We start from the raw sequence: 21146 nt of genomic DNA, 5'->3' as shown, positions 1-21146 counted from the left end.
TAAGGAATTGGTAACTTTTTCATCTGTTCACTGTATCTAAGCACTCAAAACAGTGTTCCTGTATGGATTCATAAGCATCATGTTATGTAAACTGTATTTAATGTACTGGTAAGGTCTGTATAAGAACACAGAGACGAAGTATGAGAATAATCACAACATACAGATGGTGAGCCTGTTACGTTGCTTTGGTATCCACACTACAGCTCCAGTCCCTCCCAGGGACATGCTAATAATTCACCATAGATTAGCTTCAAAATTGTTGAGTACCCATGCTTTCTTCTGGCTTCTGTATTCTGATCTATTTCCTTTGTCAATTCTATAGAGTTCGCTTCATGGTTGCTCTTCTGCATCAAGGCCTTCTCTTAAAGATTTCCCTAAGGCTGGACACATTGGTCTTTATACTCAGATCAGCCCTTGCTTTCCATCATCAACCCTCAACATCCCTGAAATCTTACCTCCTTTTTAAGTTTTTTTTCTAAATAATAAATGCATGAGTTGATAGTATTCCTAGATTACCCCTTGCCTTCTGCCCCTCAGCACCCCCCACACATACCCTTTCCTCTTCCTCACTATAGGACCTTTCCTTGGTTATTCCCTCCCAATGCATAGATGACTTCTGGCTCTCATAAGCCGTTGGTAACTGTGAATCATGTGCTCAAAGTGGTGGATGGGAAGGTTTTAATTGTTGGCAGAGGCCTTTTGGTGTCAACACACCCATTTTCCCAAACATCCTTCAAAAAGGTAGTACTGAGACCGCCAAGGTAGGTGAATGAGGGGAGCTTCCAGCTAACACAGTTCAGTAGCTGACTCATGAGTACTGAGTATCAGAGACTTACTGCAAAACTAGCATGCCAAAAAGAAGGTGATGAGAATCTAGGATTAAGTGCTGACTTTTAGTCCAGGGGCCATTTCTGCTTTATTAACTTTATGACTTTGGGTACCTGGAAAAATATTGCATATTAATAATAGTATGATTCTTAATGTCACTGCTGGGTTTTTGAGAGCACACCTTGTAACTACTAGTTAAGAGTGTCTGATGAAGGTTAAAAGGTTTGCAACCATGTTTTGTATGCACTGAATGGAAATGTTTGCAGAGCAAGGCAGCCCTGTCCCCAGTCATGATGTCTGGGAAGGCCACGTGATCTCATTACCCAAGGCTTAGAAGGAGTAGTTTGTTTTTAACTCTAGTGTCATTTTCCAGAGAAATGCACATCCTTCAGATTTGCGTGTTCTAAGACACTTCTGCATTGCATCAAACAAAAGACATAAGGAAGCTAAGGACTGAAGACAGCTACACATATCCGCAGTTATACTCTTAATTCCCTGAAAAGACTTTGACTCAAGTGTTGGCTTCCATGTCCGGATGGTGGGTTGTTGTTTCCTTTTGTTCAGCCTTGTAACTGACTGGATCTCCTGAGACAGTTGCAGAGGAAGTAAATATGAGCAGTGGCTGGGAAGGCTGGGTGTAACCATGAACTGTATTATTAGGATGTTCAGATATAAACAGCAGAAACACTGCCAAAAACAAAAGGCAGCTCCCTCTCCACTGAAAATATGTACAACTCTATTTTCAGACTGGTGGGAACGCAACGTCAGTGCAGTTTAGATAACCACAAGGGGTCCCAGGCTTCATGGCAGGACTGAAAGATTACCTGGATGGGTCCGACATTTCTTCTGAAGTGACTTCTGTTGTCCTGTGTCCCACGTGCTGTAACTCACCATAACTTCGAATGTTGAATATCTATAGTGTCTGTGATCTTGCTGTCATAGAGATACCATGGACAAAGGACTGAAGTTTTTGTTTTAGCTAAAGAGTCATAAATGGAGTTAGAACCAGGAAGCAGATTTTGGTAATTTACCCTGTAAAAGATACTCAATGGATATTTAATGGCAAAGTCTGTTTTCTCTATTTCCAGCTACTTGCAAAACAAAATTTCTGAATCATCGTGAACTATTCCCTCTCCTGCCCATTTGCTCAGCTGCTAATCTTATACTTTGTTAATAGTTCAAAGATTTCCAAAGGGCAAAAACTGGATAGAGGGGCCAATAATCATCCTGTCCTTTTTCTTTGCAGACTTAGATTATTAGCAGTCTCAACACTGTTGTTTTTTCTTCTGTCTCTTAATTTTGCTGGCAATGAGAATCTTTTGCCAAGCCTTCTAAGAGCCGATTGAGAAGAATGGTACTCCTACAGAGGACCAGCTTATTATCTGTAGATGTAAAAAACTCAGTCTTAGAGGTCACCGTTTGGAAAACAGACTAACACAAGAGCAGCTGTATCACCATGTATGTACTTGAGGTACTTGGCCAATAGAAAACACTCAGAAAATGTTTCAAATGGAGCCACATAGTGTGGCCTTTAAGTTGTCTCATTGTGCGACTTAGAAAGAAACAGTGAAATTGTTGAAAAGTAGAACTGGGACTAGGGCAAATTTATCTGTCACATTGGTGATTCTGAAACAGGAAGAAGGAGGGAGGTATTTTGTAATCCCATTTTTATCTCCCAAGCAGCTTGCTTATGTAATAGGCATAACATTTTTCACACATGAATGTACTATGTTTGGTGTTTCTGTCACTGTATACAGGATGTGGCTGAAAATGCTAATACTTGTTTTGACATTCTTTTCACGTTCGGTATTTTCGGAGTTTGCCCACTGGTTCATGGCGTTGACCGCATTTGGTGGCGTCTGGCTGAGAATATCAGCTCGCCTCTGACTCTGTGGGCTGCCTGTCCACTTCTCTCTCAACAAACATGCTTATCTCTAACTACTGCATGCTCATTTTGTGTTTATTGTGGACAAATATACAGAACATAAAATTTCCCACATTTAGGTATTCAGCTCAGTCGTATTAGCCACGTTCATGTTGTGTTGCAACTGTCAGCACTCTCCACCTCTAGAACATTTTCATCTTTGTAAACTGAAACTCCATGCCCATTAAGCAATAGCGCCCATTCCCTCCTACCCCCCAGCCCCTGGAAACCACCATTCTGTTTTTTGTCTTTGTGTTTGACTACTCTAGGTAACTTTGAAGTAAAATCATACAGTATTTGCCCTTTTGTAACTGGCTTATTTCACTGATGTCTTCAGGGTCAGTCCATGTTGTAGCATGCATTGGAGTTGCCTTCCTTTTTAAGGCTGAGTGATATTTCATTGTAGGTGTATACCACATTTTGTTAATCCACTCATCGATCGAAGGACATTCGGATTATTTGCACCTTCTGTCTGCTGTGAATATTGGTAGACAATATTTGCTTGAGTCCCAGCTTGTGAGTCTCCTGGGCACATACCCAGAGGTGGACTTGCTGGATGGTGTGTCAGTTCTGTGTCTGATTTTTGGAGGAGCCATCATACAGTTTCTGACAGTGTCTGCAGCGATTTACATTCCCACCAGCAATGCGCAGAGGTGCCAGTTTCTCCAGCCTTTCTCTCAAGAGCCATAACTTTGTTTAACCATTTGGAAGGCATCTTTATACCTCGAACTCCGCATAGTGAGATGGAATGAAATGCACGATCATCATCTTTCCCTCTGGATTTCCCTTGGCTGATAAATTGTGGATTTTGGACTCATCTCTGCCTCCTGTTTCTGTGGATTCTGCCCTTAGTACTAATCTACTAATCTGCTGCTGCTTCTGTGTCCAAAAACATCTCCTCAGTCTGGGTGCACGCTGTTGAGACTAGTCCAGTTCAGCCCCTCCTCTCTGGTCTTTGCGTCCCGGATGCCCCAGGCTTCCCTCCTCCCCACTATCCCATTGCATTGCTTCTAGAGTTCTCCTCACTCCTTTGCTTATGCAATTGGGGGTTCCACCTTTGCTAGAGGACAAAGCCTAGATTTATTGTGGCCAAATGGCCTATCGTTCTTTCCTCAGTTTATACTTCTGTACACCTTTGGGCTTTTTATACTTCTCGGAAACATCTAAGGAAAAGGCCTCTGGTCTGGGTTATAAAGATAAGTCCCAGAACCTCTGAAAAGATTCCCATGCATGTTTCCGGGAAAGGTTCCACGGCTTTTCTCAGATTCTTGAAGGGGTCTGTGCCACCGAGGCTCCAAACTCCAGCTCTGAAGTGTCCTAACGCTTTGCTCACACTTTCTGTCACATGGTTGGAATTCCCTGCCTTTCTTTCTCTCTCTTAAGTACACTGTCCTCTTTTAAGGCCTTCCTCATATACCAGCACCTTTATTAAGCTTTCCCCAAATCTCTTGACCAGAAATCCTTTTTTTTTTTTTTTTGGTACTGGGGGCTTCCTTACCTCTGTGAGTCTCGAGTACTCATGTACACTATTTCAGAGATGAATCCGTGTTTCCCACCCTATGGTCCGTGATTTGTGCAGTTATTTCATTTCGTCCGATAATCCGTAGACCCATATGATTATATGTATCTGTCATCCTAGGATGTGGAGACAAATGTAACCCATGATATTTTAAATTGAAAAGACTTCCTCATAGTTTTAAGCTCTGGGACGTACTGTGCAAATTGTAACGAGGATCACGTCTTACTCATCTTTCTGTCAGTTGCTCTCTGTGCCTGGACGCTGCTGCTTGCCCGAAGTGGGTATGGGCGCTCCCTTTAAATGCTTACTGGCTGGCTGTGTGGATGGATCCATGCGTAGCTGAAAGCAAGATAACTTAAGCAGCCTTTTTTTTTTTAAAAAAAATTAGGAAGCTTCTTTATGCTAGATTACCCCATCCTTTTCTGGTAAAGAAGTATTGATACACCTGAAACCTATTTTTTCAACATAGATTTTACTTTTAAATATTTGTAAATGAATCCTAATTCAAAAGAGGGAACTGACTGAAACTGTTCATCATCCCCAGATTTGCTTGTTTCTTGTGTACTGAAAGATAGCCTTCTCAGCATCCTTGTTTATTAACTGTTAGTGATTGAAAACACAGGCTCTCAGACATAGACAACACCAGAAGCAAACAAAAATCATTGCTTTCAATTTTAGCATTTTGATGTTCAAAAAATTGGCACCAGTAATTCTATATTTAAGTTGGTTCATTTTGATAATACTTTATTTCCTAAATATTTCTGTCAAAATTAAACAGTGACTCTATTTTCTGTCATATCTTCACCAGAGATGTTAAATGTACTTTGCCAGACTTTTCAGTTTGATATTGCTATTAAAAATTGTTTAAACGATTGTTGAATTCCAAGGCAAAGAACAAGAAGAGATAGATGCTTGGGATGGAGAAAAAGTGCTGGACTGAGAGAGGAGAACTAGCTCCTTACTGTTGTGAATACTGTACATCCTTTGTGAAGTTTCTGTGCCTCCTTTAGCCTCTTCTAGTTTTTTTCTTCTAAATGAATCTGGTAAAAGGAGGCAGAGTGATTAATCCTAAATGCTCTTCCAACTTTTAGCTTTCTGTAAAATCACGAAGATAATTCATCAAGAAGATAATGAATTTAAAAATTATTCTTTAAGCATCCACCATGAAGTATGCACATATACTGCTCATTGGGGCAGACCCGTGGAATGAAAGCTGTGATTCTGTTCTCAAGAAGCTTACAGTCGTGAGCAGATCAAGTTGCCAGTACAATATGATTGGGACCCAAAGACAATATCCCCAAATCTAGCCCAAGTCTGTGGCCTCCTCTCTAAAATGGCAGCACGCCTCCTCGCAGGGCAGGAAAATGGTTGAATCTAGGCGACAGTACTTTATAAACTTTATCATGGATCTAAAAATATAATGATATGTTTTACAGTATTCTTATCTCACCTGTCTTATTAAAACTGTTATTTCCAAAGTTACCAGAAACCTCACAGTTGCCTAATTTAGTAACTTGTTTTTATTTTTTATTAGTTTTGACTTCTCCACAGCAGTTGGCACTGTGGACCTGCCACCTTTTTTCAGCCCTCTGCTTCCTTAACTTCTATGGAACTCTCATCTCCCTGAATTCTGCTGCTGCTTCTCCAAGGGTGTGGCAGTCTGACTTCTGCACTCTCAGAGCTGTGCAATGCCTTGCTGAAGGGGAAGAGGAAAGTTGTTTTCTGGCCCAGTGTCTATGTGTCATTTGTGACCTGGCCAGAAATGTATGTAGCATTTAAAGTATGGTTTGTCATTACAGTGTTCCATTCACTCCAATTCTGTGTCTGTTAATTACAGCACACATTGTCCAAGTCAGCACACATTTGAGTGCCTACTGTGTGCAAGATGTTGCAGGCAGCTTATTAGCATTTTTACATCTGTCTCACATAAGTCATGAGTTCTCTGAGGACAAGGTCTTTTACTTCTACTTTTAAGGCGTGACACAGTTGTGTTGATAGATAGAAGGTATTCGATACATATTTTTAAATAGAAGAAAACATCTGAGAGTTATGAGCATTATGTCTTCATAATATGTTCCTTTCTTAGAAAGTAACCAATAGATTTAAAAATGTTTTCCATTTTAAAGAAAATATATAATCACGTGAGATAACACCTCATGCCTTCTAGGATGGCTGCAATCAGACAGATGAGAACAATTACACATATTAGCAAGGATGGAGAGAAATTAGAACTCACACACATTGCTGGTGGAAATATTACATGGGTGCAACCACTTTGGAAAAGTCTGGCAGTTCCTCAATTTTAAACATGAAGTTCTCAAATGTTACAGCAGTTCAACTCCTAGTATATACCCACAAGAAATGAAAATGTGTTCACACAAAAACTTGTATGTGAGTTTTCACAGCAGCATTATTCATAACAGCCAGAAAGTGAAAACAATCCAAATGTCCATCGACTGAAGAATAAATAAATAAAATGTGGGTATATCCATAGTGGAATTCATTGTTTTGCAGTGAAAAGAAAGAAGTACTGACACATGTTAATGATGTGGCTGAATCTTGAAAACATTTTGCTAAGTAAAAGAAGCCGGTCATAAAAGACCACATACTGTATGATTCCATTTATGTGAGATGTCCAGAGCAGGCAAGCCATAGAGACAGAAAGTCATTAATGATTGCCTGGAAGTGGGAGGCAGAGGCTGGGACGGGATGTGACTACATTCTAATTTACATACTGATCATAGTTTATATGACTCTGTGAATATTCTGACCTCTTGAAGGATACACTTAAATGGGTGAGTTTCAGAGTGTATGAATTACATTTCAATAAAGAAGTTAAAATGCAGAAATATATGCACACCCACACAGAATGCAGTGCATCCTGGATTGGATCCTGTAATAGGAAAAAACATTAGTGGAAAAACAAATGAAATTCAAATAGTCTGTAGTTTTAATTAACAGCAGTGTACATGCCAATGTTGTTTTCTTAGTATTGACAAATGTACCTTGGTTATGTAAGGTCTTAACATGGAGAGGGGAGGGTATATGAGAAAACTGTACTGTCTTATAATCTTTCTGTCAGCCTAAAGTTACTACAAAGTAAAAAATGTAACAAAACAAAAAGTAATACATAACCATTAAAAAAATTGGGAAACTATAGAAAGGTTTAAATGGATACTAGTTGTCTCTCCATGACCACTCAAGCATAACTACTCAATGAAACATAGAATCAGATTAGGGTTTTTTCACCACATAGGTGTGGTCATATCAAACTGTTTAAATTGTGTAATTACAATGGCATTCATGACAGGAGCATTTCCATCACTCCCAGAGTTGTCACCTGTCCCCTTACAGTCAATCACTAATATGCCTTCTCACCCTAGTTTTGCCTTTTCTGAAATACACAAATGGAACCATACAGCTGGTAGTCTTTGTCTGGCTTTTTTCTATTAGCATAATGATCTTGAGATTGTCTATGTCGTTTGTATCAGTAGTCTGTTCTGTTATTTGAGTCTGTTGCATTGTACAGATGTGCCACAGTTTGTTTATGCATTTAACTGCTGGTGGCAATTTCCTGTTTCCAGCTTGGGGCCATCATGAATTAAGCTGCTTTGAAAATTCTGGTGAAAGTCTTTGTGTGAAGATGTTTTAATTTTTCTTGGATTAATACCCATCACTGGGATTGTTGTGTTGTATGTAAGTGTATGTTTGACATTATAAGAAACTGCTAAACCGTTCTCTAAAGTGACTGGACTATTTTGCATTCTCCCAGCAATGTATCAGCGTTCTAGTTGTTCCACATCTTTGTCAACACTTGGTATTTTAATACCAATAATTATTACACTCTAATTATTATACTTTAATACCAATAATTAGTCTTTCATTTTAACCATTTGAGTGGATGAGGACTGTTCTACCTTGTGGTTTTAATTGGCTTTTTCCTGGTAATTAATGATATTGAGCATTTTTTCCTGGGCTTATTTGCCATTCAAGTATTTTCTTTGATTAAATGTTTATTCAGGTCTTTTGACCCTTTTAAAAAAGCATGGTGTTTGTCTTACTATGTCATTGCAGGAGAGGTTTTTTTTGTTGTTGCTTATTTATACTTCAGTATTCTGGCTACTAGTCTTTTAGTAGGATACATATTTTGTAAATATTTTCTCCCAGTCTGTAGTTTGCCTTTTCATTTTCCTAACAGTGCCTTTTAAGGAGCAAATTTTTAAAATTTGATTTTAGTTGAAGTTACCAGTGTTTTCATGTAACCCAAGATTACAAAAAATATTTCCCTATGTTTTCATCTGAAAGTTATGTAGCTTTAGCTTCCATATTTAACTGTATTTTGAGTTCATTTTTATAGATGATACAAGGTTCGAGATTTGGGGGAGATTTATTTCTTTGTTTGCATATAGACATCCAATTATTGCAGCATCATCTGTTCAAAAGGCCATTCTTTTCTTCACTAAAATATCTTGACATCTTTGTCAAAAGTCAACAAACCATATCTGGGGAGGTCAGTTTGTGGATTCTCTCGTGCTCCAAAGATGTGTGTGTCTTTCTCTGCACTAGTACCGTACTGGCTTTTTTAGTGTAGCTTTAATAGGTAAGTCTTGAAACCACATAGTGGTCAATTGGGAAGAAGTAACAACTTAACCATACTGAGTTTTCTGATCTGTGAACACAGCGTCTCTATTCATTTAAGCCTGCTTTAATTCTTCTCAGCAGCATTCTGTAGTATTTAGGGTACAAGTCTTGCTCGCATTTTCTTAAATTTATGCCTAATTATTTTATATTTCTTGATGCTACTGTAATTGACAATGCTTTTGTTCTTAATTTTAATGTTTAGTTGTTCACTGTTAATGTATAGAACTAGTATTGATTTTCTGTGTTTTGACTTTGTATCCTGCAGTTTTGCTATACTCAAACTCATTTACTCTAGCTGCATTTGTGTAGATTCCTTAAAGTTTTCTGCATAGACAATCATGCCATCTATGAAGAAAGTTTTACTTCTTTCCCTGTGTGTTTTATTTCTTTTTTCTGCTTTACTGCATTGGCTAGAACATCCCATACAATCTCAAATAGAAGTGATGACAGTGGACATTCTTGCCTTATTCTCTGTCTCAGAGTGAAAGCAGTTCATCTTTAACCATTAAATATGATGTTTAATTGTAGATTTTTTTATGGATGCCCTTTATTAAGCTTAGGAATGTTTTTTCTGTTTCTACTGTTCTCTGAGTTTTATCATGAATGCACATTGAATTTTGCCAAATTCTTTCCTGCATCTTTGATAATCATTAGATTGTAATTTTTTTGGTCGGTTAATACATTGATTTTTCAAGTAGTAAACTAACATTGCACTCCTGGAATGGTCTTGGCCATGATAAGTCTTTTTTTCTAGTTGGTTAATTCAGTTTCCTAATTTTTGTTCATGATTTTGGCATCTGTGTTCCTGAGGGATATTGATTTATTAGTTTTCTGACAATGCCTTTGTCTAGTTTTGGTGTCACTGTAGTGCTGGTCTCATAAAATGAGCTTATATTATTTTCTGTCCTTCTGTTTTCTGTAGGAGTGTATAGAACTGGTATTATTTCTTCCCTAATTTCTGGTGGCATTCACCACTGAAGACAACTGGGCCTGGAGTTTTCCTTATATGAAGGTTTTAAACTATGAATTCAGTGTCTTTAATAGGATAAGGGTATTCGGATGATCTGTATGTTTTTGAGTGAGTTTTGGTGGTTTGTGTCTTTCACCAAATGTTTCCATTCATCTAAATTGTTGGGTTTATTATAGTAAAGTTGTTCATAACATTGCCTTGTCCTTTCAGTGTCGGTAGGATATGTAATGATGTCCCTTTTTAGTTCTGACATGAGGAGTTTGTAACTTAGCCTTGTGCTTGGCCATTCTGTCTAGAACTGTGCTGACAACATTTATCTTATCATGGCACCAGCTTTTGGGTTTATTGATGTTAATTGTTTTTCTGTTTCCTTTCTCATTGATTTTGCTTTGTTTTGTTTATACTATTTATTTTGGATTAATTGGCTCTTTCTACTTTCTTAACATTAATTTGAGACCTTTCTTTTCTAATTTGCATACTTAATGTTATAAATTTTGCTCTTAAGCACTCTTTTAGTTATATATCATGAATTTTTTTAAATGTGGTATTTTAATTTTCATTCAAAATATCTTGATATTTAATATCTAATGTTTACTTAAGATTTGATTCATTGGATATTTTTTTAGAATTAAAACTTTTTTTTTAAGTATTTGGGGATTTTCCATATTTCTTTTTGTCTCTTGGTTTCTGATTTGATACTGTTATGGCCAAAGAGCTTACTTAGGATGATTTTAATCCTCAAGTTTGAGACTTGTTTTATGTCACAGCATATGGGCCATTTTGGTGAATGTTCATGTGCACTTGAAAAGAATGTGTTGGAGGAAGTGCTCTGTGTTATATCTTCCTCTTTGTATATCTTTTTTCTGTTGCTTTTATATGCCTTTTGTTGAGTCTCTTTAGCGCCTAATTGAGTCCCATAGGTTACCTTGATTGTGGCATGAAAAGGTTTTTCCCTTGACGTAATTTTACCCACTTTGCAGTAAAGTATTAAAAGAAAAAGACTGGAGTGTTGGTAGAGTAGTTATACGTGTGGCAGCTATAAAATCATCCCACATTACTTCACTGTCTGAAACTCAGTGTGTTGTTCTTTTCCCTCAGATAAACCAAGAGAGCTGGTGCACAGTAACGCCACACCCTGATGAGGCGTCCCTCTCGGCTCCCGTGCAGAGCCCAGGTAAGCAGGCACTTGCCAGCCTACGATTTACTTGAATAAGCGCATCCAAAGAGTCCATTTTCTAGAGCCACAGTCTCATGCTGATAACAGTTTTTGGAGATCTGTCCTTCCTTAGCATATTATGCAATACAGCAGAAGAAGAGAGGATATATGTGATTTGGGTTTGTAGGCATTTTGTCTCACAACTGAAAATGAGCACATGTAATTACTAATTTTCACTGTAGTAGTAAGTATTCACATGTGGCTTTATGATTTCTTAATTCTTTGAAAGCATCTGTGCTGTGCATGTACATATGATAAAGGCTTCTTAAACTGGTAAAACTATATATATTATTAAGGCTACCCTGTGGCTCTCATTTTTGGCTGCACATTGAACCTATTTGGGGAACTTTAACAATACACTGATGCTTGGGTCCTGCCCACAGAGATTGTAATTTAATTGGGCTGGGGTATGGCCTAACATCAGAATCTTTAAGAGCTATTTTTGTTTACTCTTCTGTGTAGCCAAGATTGAGAATCACAAAATATGAAGTATTGTCAGCAGATTGAGCCTTTCCGTAAGCACCCATGAACTGTTAGTATCAGCAGATGAGGTTAAAATGCTCTTAAGACTTGCTTGTTTATGGCACAGCACATGACTCATGGGTAGTCAGGAGTCCCAACGGTTTACCCAGGTTCTGCCACTGACTCACTGTGACATAAGGTGAGTTCCCTAGTGTCTGTGTGCTCCGTTGTCTTCCAGCTCTAAAGCATTACTAGCTTTCCTCCTTGGGGGCCGTGGGGGGGCGGTGTTGTCCAAATGACATGGTGCATAGCTAAGTCCCTGTGTCTGTCTGTCTGGCATCTGCTCTGTGAACACCAGTAATTTGCATTCTGGGCTGCTGAGACTACTTTACTGAGCAAAATCTCTTGTCTACCTTCCCAGTTTTTACTGAGCTGCTTTGAAAACAGTGCACTGAGTCCTCATTCAACTGGTCCTCACAGAAGCAGTTCAGCTCTGGGTGTCCTGCAGTAGTATCACATTTAAAGACATGCTGACCAAATCCTGTATCTCTACCGAGATTTCCTACTGATTCTCAGCTCTCTGACTTTACTCCAGAGAAAGTGTTGAAAACAAACATGACAAGTGTTTTTCGAGTTTTGTCTCCCAGGGGGAAAGGAGATTGTGATGCTGTAGTTGTGTTTAGGGTCTCTGCATATTATAAGATCGACCCTGTTGACAGATTTAGCTGACACTTGCCCCATCCAGCCCCCTAGAATCTTCTCCTTAAAAGTATACTATTTGCTATGTTTTGGTTTCTTAAGCTGTTTGAGGATTTTTCTAAAAGTATAATTACGCCCAGCCACCTAGCAGTGGAATGGTCTGCCATGTAAAGGTTAAGTGAGGTGCCTCACAATTTGAGTGTTCCCAGGAACTTTCTCTGTACTCTGGACTTTAATTTACTCATTTAAAGTAAGGAGTTTTGAACCCCTGAGCCTTTTCCCTTTATGTCAACCTTGAATTTTGTTGACTCCTTCACACTCTACCCTCAAGCATAACCACACAGGTCTTTTTAGAGCGATTCTTTTTAAATCTCAGTACAGAGTCCAAGATCTGGATTTTATGTTTTTGAACTACACACTTGAGATTTTGATTTTAGGCAGGATTTTTGAGAATTTTAGTATTGCACATTTCCTTCTTTAATTCATAAAACACAGCTCAAGAGAACAATAGCATTAGACCAAATAATATAATATCTTGTTAAACGACTTTGTATATTCTTCAATTCTGGATAACTATAAATTAATTTAAATACAGATGCATTGTGATTAGTGTAGTCCAGCAAAGCCCAGTGGGAGCTGCTGGTATGTTTCCCTCCCCTTCTCCAACTTATATTTACATGTATATAATTTAAATCCAAGAGACTAGATAACATCTTTAAAACTACACATTTTGGCAGCTTTTAAAAAACTAATGACTCAGGACACAAAAGTTACAGACAGATTTGTACATGGGTCATAAAATGGGACTGGCTCACCTCAGGTATCCTTACTGGGTATGTGTCGAATCACACATTACAGGTTAATGAAGCCTTAACTTTGTTAGGCCTGTTTAGCACGTGCCTCCTGTGTGTTGAGGGGCAGAGTTTTGGTTACTACATGCATAAATCATTTTAGCTGCCGCCACAACCGTTTTTGGAGGTACTAATCATCCTGTTTCACTGTTATGGAAATGGAGACTTAGGTCAAATGACTTCTTGTCCGGGATCTTTCTCCTAAAAGTGATCAGAACTAGATTTAAGCCACATCAGTCTCTCTAACACTGGTGCATGTTCTTGTTTACACTCTCATGTGCTGATTTGCTGTATTCACTAGGGAAGGGGCAGGTAGGAAGAGGAAAGATTTCATTCGTTTTGAAAACTTACCAACATGTGTGACACATGGTGTCAGTTAGCTTTGCCTTTAGCTCCCCTGCTCTTGTGGAGGTTCATAATGGCTTATGGTCCTTTTCTCTCCCACTTTCCCCTTGTTTTCATACTCCTTTCTCCCCCACCAGCCATCAGCGTTGTGTCACACAGCAGACCCGAACTCGGTCTGTGGTCTCCCAGGGCACTGGCTTGGATTTGTTTTCTGGTTAAAGTCTTCCTGTCGGGGCTGAGGCTGGATCCTCCCTGTGACTTTTCCGTTGGGCTGTTTGGAGCTGGTGTGGTTTCCAGTCTGGGGTTTGGACGTGGTCTGTTTGGCTGCCACTTGGACAGCTAAGCTGCTCAGCGTGGGTGCTGTGACGGCCCTTTCGTTCTTGGCCATCTCCTCTGTTTTCCCCTCAACCATGGGAAGGAGTTTTTGGTTTTTCCAAGTGGGGAAAGAAGTAGAAAGATCACACTCTCCAACTCCACCTAAGTTATTAGTACATATTCCTTGAAATGTGGGAGGAAAAAAGGACTCCAGGGTGCCCGTGATCTCCAGCCTTCTAAAGGCAGGACTTACTTTAGAAATAGTTGGAACCTTACTCAGAAATAGTTGGGACCAAGATTGAAAGAGACAAAGGTCATTTTTTTAAAAGGGCATTTTCGTGTTAATCTGTGGGTCCTGCTTTGCTTCCTATATCATCCTTTATGTACTTCTTTGTTGAAATTATCTCCTAATATGTTAATATTTACTACAAGATTTAAACTCCCTCAACACACCCACACACACATACACACACATGCACACACAAATATCTCTTGTTATTTGGATAATTGCTGGTACCTAGTCAAATGCTAATAGAAAAGGTAATTTATTGACAGGTGATTTGTGACCTATAGCAGGGCACTGCCTCTTTCCCTGCTTCTTAGACTCCTGGCGAATCCAGGGCAAATAATATATTAATGATCAATTGTCAGTTCATTTGGATAAGGACAACGTCCTCTTCTCATTGTCTTGCGGTGCACATACACACACACAGTTATTGGCCAGCCATATACTCTGAGATTTAAAAGAGACACTGGAGGTTATGTAGTCCAGTCTGCACCCCTTCTATGTGGACATCTTTTCTGAAACCTGTCGACACAGCCGTCCATCCTTTTTTGCAGCTCTCCTGGTGCAATGACGTTTGTTACTTTATGAAGCTGCCCGCCTGTGGCCCACAGTCCCTGTTAGAGGGCGGCTGTGCAGCACCCACTCTGGGCTTTGTCCTGTTGCTGGGACAGCACAGAGCAAATCTGCGGCTGTCCTGAGACACATTTTCTTCAAGCTCTTCTGCAAGCTGAAGGCATCTCAGGTGTTTTGGCTGTTGTGCCCTCATTACCATGTGTGCATTTTTGTCTATGACTGTTTTAATTTAAACGTTATCTAGGAACAGGCACAATCTTCTGGGTACCATCTAGCCGGCACAGAGTGGTAGGACGGTTCCCATTTTGAATTTGGGTACACTCTTTTAATAGAGCTGAAAACCATTAGCTTTTTTATTGTTTTCTCATCACCTTTTATTATCAGCTCCTCTTGAATTTGCTTTTAACCAAAACCCTCAGGTAGAGTTCTCATGAACTGCTAGATGGCCAGGTTATCTTCTCTGTCCCTCATCATTTAGTATCACCTGCAGATTTGAGAAGCATACATATATGTCTTTATATATAAGTATACCTATGTCTGTCCAAATCTCGCATAAAAATGCTAACTAGAAAGGAGATGCTTTATCTTCAAAACTTCTTGAAGGAGGTTAATACCTACCTACTAAATTGAGTTTCTTTCGGTTCTTGGTTTCACCATGAACAAATATTTTTGACTCTACTACTACAAGGTCACATGCCCCTTTAGTTTGCAAAGATAATTTGAGAGAATGGGTTCAATACCTTGCCAATTTCAATATGCTAAGTTTTAAGAATTCTTTGATGTACCAGGGTAATATTTCTGTCAAGTTCCTCACCCACCCGTCCCCTGGCCTGGTTCACCTTATCCTAGTTATTGAACTGAAAACAGGTTCTAGATGATACATTTTTCTTCTTCAGCTCATTATTCCCCCAATGTCAGATCTGTTTAAGGTAGGAGAAGTTTAAATACTCCATAAAACCCATAACTTTAATGCACTTATATATTTATTAGCTATACTCCCCTTTGTCTTTTATCCCAGTATTTTGATAAATTAACAAGTGTGTGGAAAGAACTTAGGTCTAAAAACAAAATTTGACCATAGACCATATCACATAGTTTCCTGATAAAGGACTTCTGATTTTGACGGCAAAAGAAAATCCTTCAGCAGTGAGCTAACTACCTAGTTAGCAACAGCTAGTTACTCTCTAACCTACCAGGGGAAAAATATCGCCATTTAAAATCCAAAAGCTAGGTGGAATTATGGCTCAAAATCACCACTTGTTTTTGTAACTTTGGTTTACCTGGCAAACCCATGGGTGTCCTTAGTAACTGCATCCGTCTGGAATTAGAGTACCGGAGTTGAAAGCTAACTTGACTGTGTTCTTTACAGCTTCTTAGTGTTAGAGGGAAGGGAGGGAGGCTAGTTGGTTGACTAAAAAGGCTGATTCCTGTAATTAAAATAAGTTGCATTTATTTTAAAGTATTGGTTGAATAATTTTCTTTTTCAGAATGTGGTCACTTCCTGGATGGACTGGGCAGAGAGTGTGCCTCAAAGCAAGGTGTACTTAAAAGAGAATGTGGGAGTGACTCTGACCTCTTCCATTCACCCAGTGAGGAAGTTGGCAGCATCATCTTCTCCAAGGTACTGTTTGCCTCCAGCTGTGACTCCTGCTAGCCTTACGGGGCATCACTGCAGCTCTTCGTCATCCAGGAGGGCTGTAAATGCTCGCTTTTGGAAAAGGAAGCTCCAGGCTGCCGGGAGCTTAGAAAAAGGCATTGGCCACTTTATTTTCTGTAGAATCATGGCTTTTTACATGCAGGTTTTGAAGCTCACACTGAATCCTAAAGAAACAGAAGTTCCTTTAGTGTGAATTAAATCAGATGACAGTGAATATTTTTCAGTGGGCAGGAGGGGACCTCAGCTTAGACTGTACGATGTCATGTGTATAAACTAACCATAGAGTCATTTCTGATTAATGTGTTTAGGCATGAAGCTTGGTGCTGAGCTTGGTGATGTCACCCTTCCTCATCTGGCCACTTAACTGGAACTTTCTCGATCTCTTCTAGGGAGCCCAAACTTTCTCCCCAGTGAGAAGCCAAGCCCACCCACATGCATCACCTTGTGTTTTCATATAATTTGAGGCCCTCTAAGGGGGGCGCTTTTTTTTGCTTGTGTTTGTATCTAGTTGCAGCGAGTTCTGTTCTGTCTCCTGAGAATAGAGGGCTTTCTCACAGCAGGATCAGCACATAGTACTCAGTTACATGCCGCAAGTGGTTGTCTTAATGCAAGGGGCGAAGGGGCAGAAACATTATGGCAGCTGTGAAGACGCCTTTATGAAGGGGTTCATGATGACTTTGGAGAAGTGGTGAGAGCAACTGTGTTAGTAGGTGGTTAGGTTCTCCGAGACCGTGATGATGCTGTGTTTAACAGTTAGCTTGGGAGGATGGAGGCTCACTGTCCTTCGCTTCTGGTTTGCGGCCTGTTGAAGCTTCTGCGAATGTGCCTTCCTGCATTTGCCTCTCGTTCCTGCCCAGTGGTTCTCATGTGCTCATTTGGCCTTCCCCAACCCCTTTATACCTTGTTCCTTTTCCTTGTGCTTACCACCTGCCAGAGATCCTTGGAGAGATTTATGAAACTTGAGGATTCCTATCATTGTTACTTATAGTGAACTGACTTCGGGGTTCTGTAAAGTGAAAAATCCACACACTAGGAAGATCTGTCCTCTGAAGTTATTTAAGAAGAGGGAAACCAATACGATTTTTTCACCATAACAGAATTTGGGTAATTTCCACTGTAATTTTGAAGTTCCCTAGAGTATAGAGTGTCCTCCCCACCCCCAAAGGGAATACTATTCTGAAGATGCATGTCTTTAAAAATATATTGCTTTTGTCCAAGATAAATAGATGAGAAAATATCTTTTAATAAGTTCCAGCTTTAAAAGTGACTCCTTGATATTCACTGTAACTGGGTCACAGATACATGGGATTTGTTAAGCATTTATGTTATAGATGAACATTTTCATAGTAAAAACTTCTTTAAAAATTTGAAAGTCTTTGTTAAGAAATGCTTGCTTGCTACCTCCTAAGTGCATGACAGCTTGTCCCTGTGTGGAACCATCCCTGCAGAATGATAGTTATTTCTGAGGAGACTTCTAAGACTCCTGGCTAATCGAGGGCAAATAATATATTAATGATCAATTATTAGTTCATTTGGATAAGGATAACTTCCTCTTCTCATTACCTTGTAATACACATACAAACACACAATTATTGTCCAGCTAAGGAGAATTAGAATTTCCCAATTTTGCGTTCTTATGCAGACTACCAAAGACATTTAGGAGATCGTTCATACAAATGGCCAGTGCTAGATAGAGTAGTTTTTTCAGGATGATTAGACAGATAACAACTTCTAAAACTTGAAGCATCCTCCCTAAATAAACTTTTGCCCCTACCTGATACCTGAGTGCCTCAGGAAAAACAGAAATGGTGAATACACCTTTAAGTCTTCAGGCACACAGGAGAATGTCTAGTGGCCTGGGGCGAGCAAGAGCAAGACCTGGAGAGTTCTTCCTCTTACCATTCCATCTGTCAAAGTTGTTTGTGACCAGGAGGGGTTTTACAATAACTGTTTCTCAACCAAGGGTTTATAAGTAAAGGAGAAGGAGAGAGACAGACTGATAGTTACAAAGTGCTTATTGTACACTGGACACTGAACTGGATTTTTTACATATGTGACTTCATCTCATGCTCCCAGCAACCTTGCAGGCTGGGTGGTTTTATCTTTATTATACTCCTGAGGAAATAGAGGCTCTGATTGGTAAAGTTTACTCAAAATTACTCAGCTGGTAAGTAACAGAACTGAGATTTGTACGGAAGCCTGACTCTAAAATCTGTCCATTTTCTTTTCTGCTTTCAAGTGCCAAACCCATTTCAATGGCCGAATGATTCATATAGAATCATGGCAGTGGCGGGCGGGCTATCTGCTACTCCTTGAAAGCCTTCCCTGGCGGTCGTTCGCACAGCGTGTGCTTTGGCACCTCAGACTGTCCCGGGGCGGCCCCTGCCCCCCTTCTCTCTCTGAGCGATCATCCCCGGGCAAAGCACTGCCGCGCGCTGCATCGGGTCACTTCCTGCAGCCGTCGGTGTGACTGGCCGCAAGGGGTCTCTAACAGCCTGCAGTGTGTGTCACGAGCCTGACTTCTTTAACCTGGTGTTTCCATTCAGTATTCCTCCTGGTAAATATAACTCTCTGGTGAGTGTTACAAGCTTCATGTTTTTCCTCATAAATATTTGCTGGTTCCCAATATCTTTCTTTTCCAACAGCATAAAATTTAGGTTTTGTTTTTAAAGTGAGAAGAAATCCTAGGATTCTTTTTTGCATTAGCCAAGAAAGAAAGTATGATCAGAAAATAAGTGACGTAGCCACCCTGTTACCCATAAGAATTGAAGTCCTCAGAAAATACAAAGTGTTGCTGCCTCTTTTCCTAGAAATAGATAAAATAAAGCCCTGAAACCTCCTTTCTTCTCCCACATTTAAGATGTATCCACAGTTAGTTAAGAAAATCAAAATAACTCCCCTAGGATGTTAAATCTTAAAGGAATATCCTCTTTTGCATATGCTATGGTTTGCTTTCAAATACTTAATCACCATCCCACAAATTTACCTCTTATTTTTTAACCTTTTAGGGATAAAAGTAAATATATTTACAGAATCCAAATTAGAAAAACTATAATAGTTTATGCGTAAGTATTGAAATTATAATTTCAGGGCTGTGAACAAGGATAATGCTTGTTTATCAGATGCTAAAACTTCTTTTATAAAATATTACACATGAATAGATTATGCAGTTGGCATTTTAAGTGATTAAAATGCTAGCAGTTATTTTCCAGGGCACATGGCAGAGTGTCTTGTGTATAATAATTTAATTTATACAGATAATGATCTGTAAATATTTAAATAGTTTATAAAATTTATACAAATAATGATTTATAAATATTTGATGAATAAATGAATGAAATTTAAAGGACTAGTATTTTTGTAATATGAAGCATCATTCCTTCAGGTGTAATAATATATTAAGTGTGTAGCTGGTTTTGTATTTCTCTATGTGTGTATATAACGTGTACACCTTCCTATATGCATATATATCATACCTATGTGGTGTAACTTTGAAGCCAGTTGGGCCTTTTTCCCCAACATTTTATTAAGAAAATTCTGAAACATCCAGAAAAGTTGGAAGATTTGTGCAGTGAACACCCATCATGTAGAATCTACAAGAGTCTACAATTGATCTCTTAACTATATTTGCTCGGTTACATAACTGTGTATCTGCCCATTGTTCTTTCTACCCACCAGCCCATCTAATTTCATTAGTGCATTTCAAACAAGTTACAGACACCAGTATACTTTTCCCTGAAATACTTAGAATCAGCATGTTCTTAGTGTTGTTGGGTGTTTTTTGTAAAATGTACATACAATGAAATGCACAGGCTCAAGGCTACTACTGGATGACTTTTCCCCACCTTTACTGAATCATAATTGACACATGAAAGTCATATATATTTAAGGTATACAACATAATGGTTTGATATGCATATACATAGTGAAATTATTACTATCATCAGGCTAACGGATGAGAACACTTGAGATTTACTGTCTTAGCCAGTTTCAGGTACACAGTACATTATTTTAACTATAATTTCCATGCTGTACATTAGGTCTCCAACTCATTCATGTCATAACTGAAAGCCTGTTCCCTTTGACTAACATCTCCCCATTTCCCCCACCCCTCAATCCCCTGGTGCCTACTGTTCTACTCTGTGTTTCTGTGAGTTCGCCTTTGCAGATTGCATGTGTAAGTGAGATCATACAGTATTTGTTTTTCTGTTCTTGGCTTATTTCACTTAGCATGATGCCCTCAAGGTCCATCCATGTTGTTGCAAATGGAAGGATTTCCTTCTTTTTTTTTAAGGCCAAATGCTGTTTCTTTAATACATTCATCTGCCAGCGGACACTTAGGATGTTTCTGTATCTTAGCTGCCACAAATAATGCCGCAGACATGCAGATACCTCTTCCAAATACTGACTTTATTTCCATTTCATATGTATCCAGAAGTGGAATTGCTGGATCATGTATGGTAGGTAGTTCTACTTTTAATTTTCTTGAGGAACCTCCATGTTGTTTTCCTTAATAGCTATACCTCCTTGACTTTTGATAAATGCATTCATTCATCTCTGTAACCTATACCCTTGTAAGAATACAGACTGTTGTTACCACTTTGGAAAGTTTTCTCATGCTCCTTCCCAGTCTCTTTCCTCTCCAACCCCCTAGAGTCAACCACTGTTCCATTTTTTTTCTATCACAGGCTATTTTCCCTGGTTCAGAACATTGTATAGATAGAATATATATTATCATTTATCTTGGGTAAATATCCAGGAGTAGAACTGCTAGATCACATGGAGGGTATAGGTTAAGATTTATAAGAAATTGCCAGGCCTTTTTCCAAAGTGGTTGAACCATTTTACATTCTCACCAGC

The 21146-nt window shown here is 39.1% G+C and overlaps 1 protein-coding gene across 15 annotated transcripts in view; it reads left to right on the top strand.

Moving 5' to 3' along the window:
* Positions 1–21146, top strand: part of AKAP13 (A-kinase anchoring protein 13) — a 291101-nt gene that overhangs the window by 192457 nt on the left and 77498 nt on the right. For all 15 annotated transcript variants that reach the window (XR_012127222.1, XM_073227249.1, XM_073227241.1 and 12 more), the window contains 2 exons: positions 10981–11056; positions 16117–16250. Coding sequence is in view for 14 of the 15 variants with exons in the window: in XM_073227249.1 (XP_073083350.1) it covers positions 10981–11056; positions 16117–16250 (210 nt within the window). In the remaining variant the exon portion in view is untranslated. The remainder of the gene's footprint in view (positions 1–10980; positions 11057–16116; positions 16251–21146) is intronic.

Source organism: Manis javanica, chromosome 18 (genome assembly GCF_040802235.1).
Source record: "Manis javanica isolate MJ-LG chromosome 18, MJ_LKY, whole genome shotgun sequence".
NCBI lineage: Eukaryota > Metazoa > Chordata > Mammalia > Pholidota > Manidae > Manis > Manis javanica.
The sequence above is the reverse complement of the archived record's forward strand: the minus strand, read 5'-3'. Positions and strand labels throughout refer to the sequence as shown.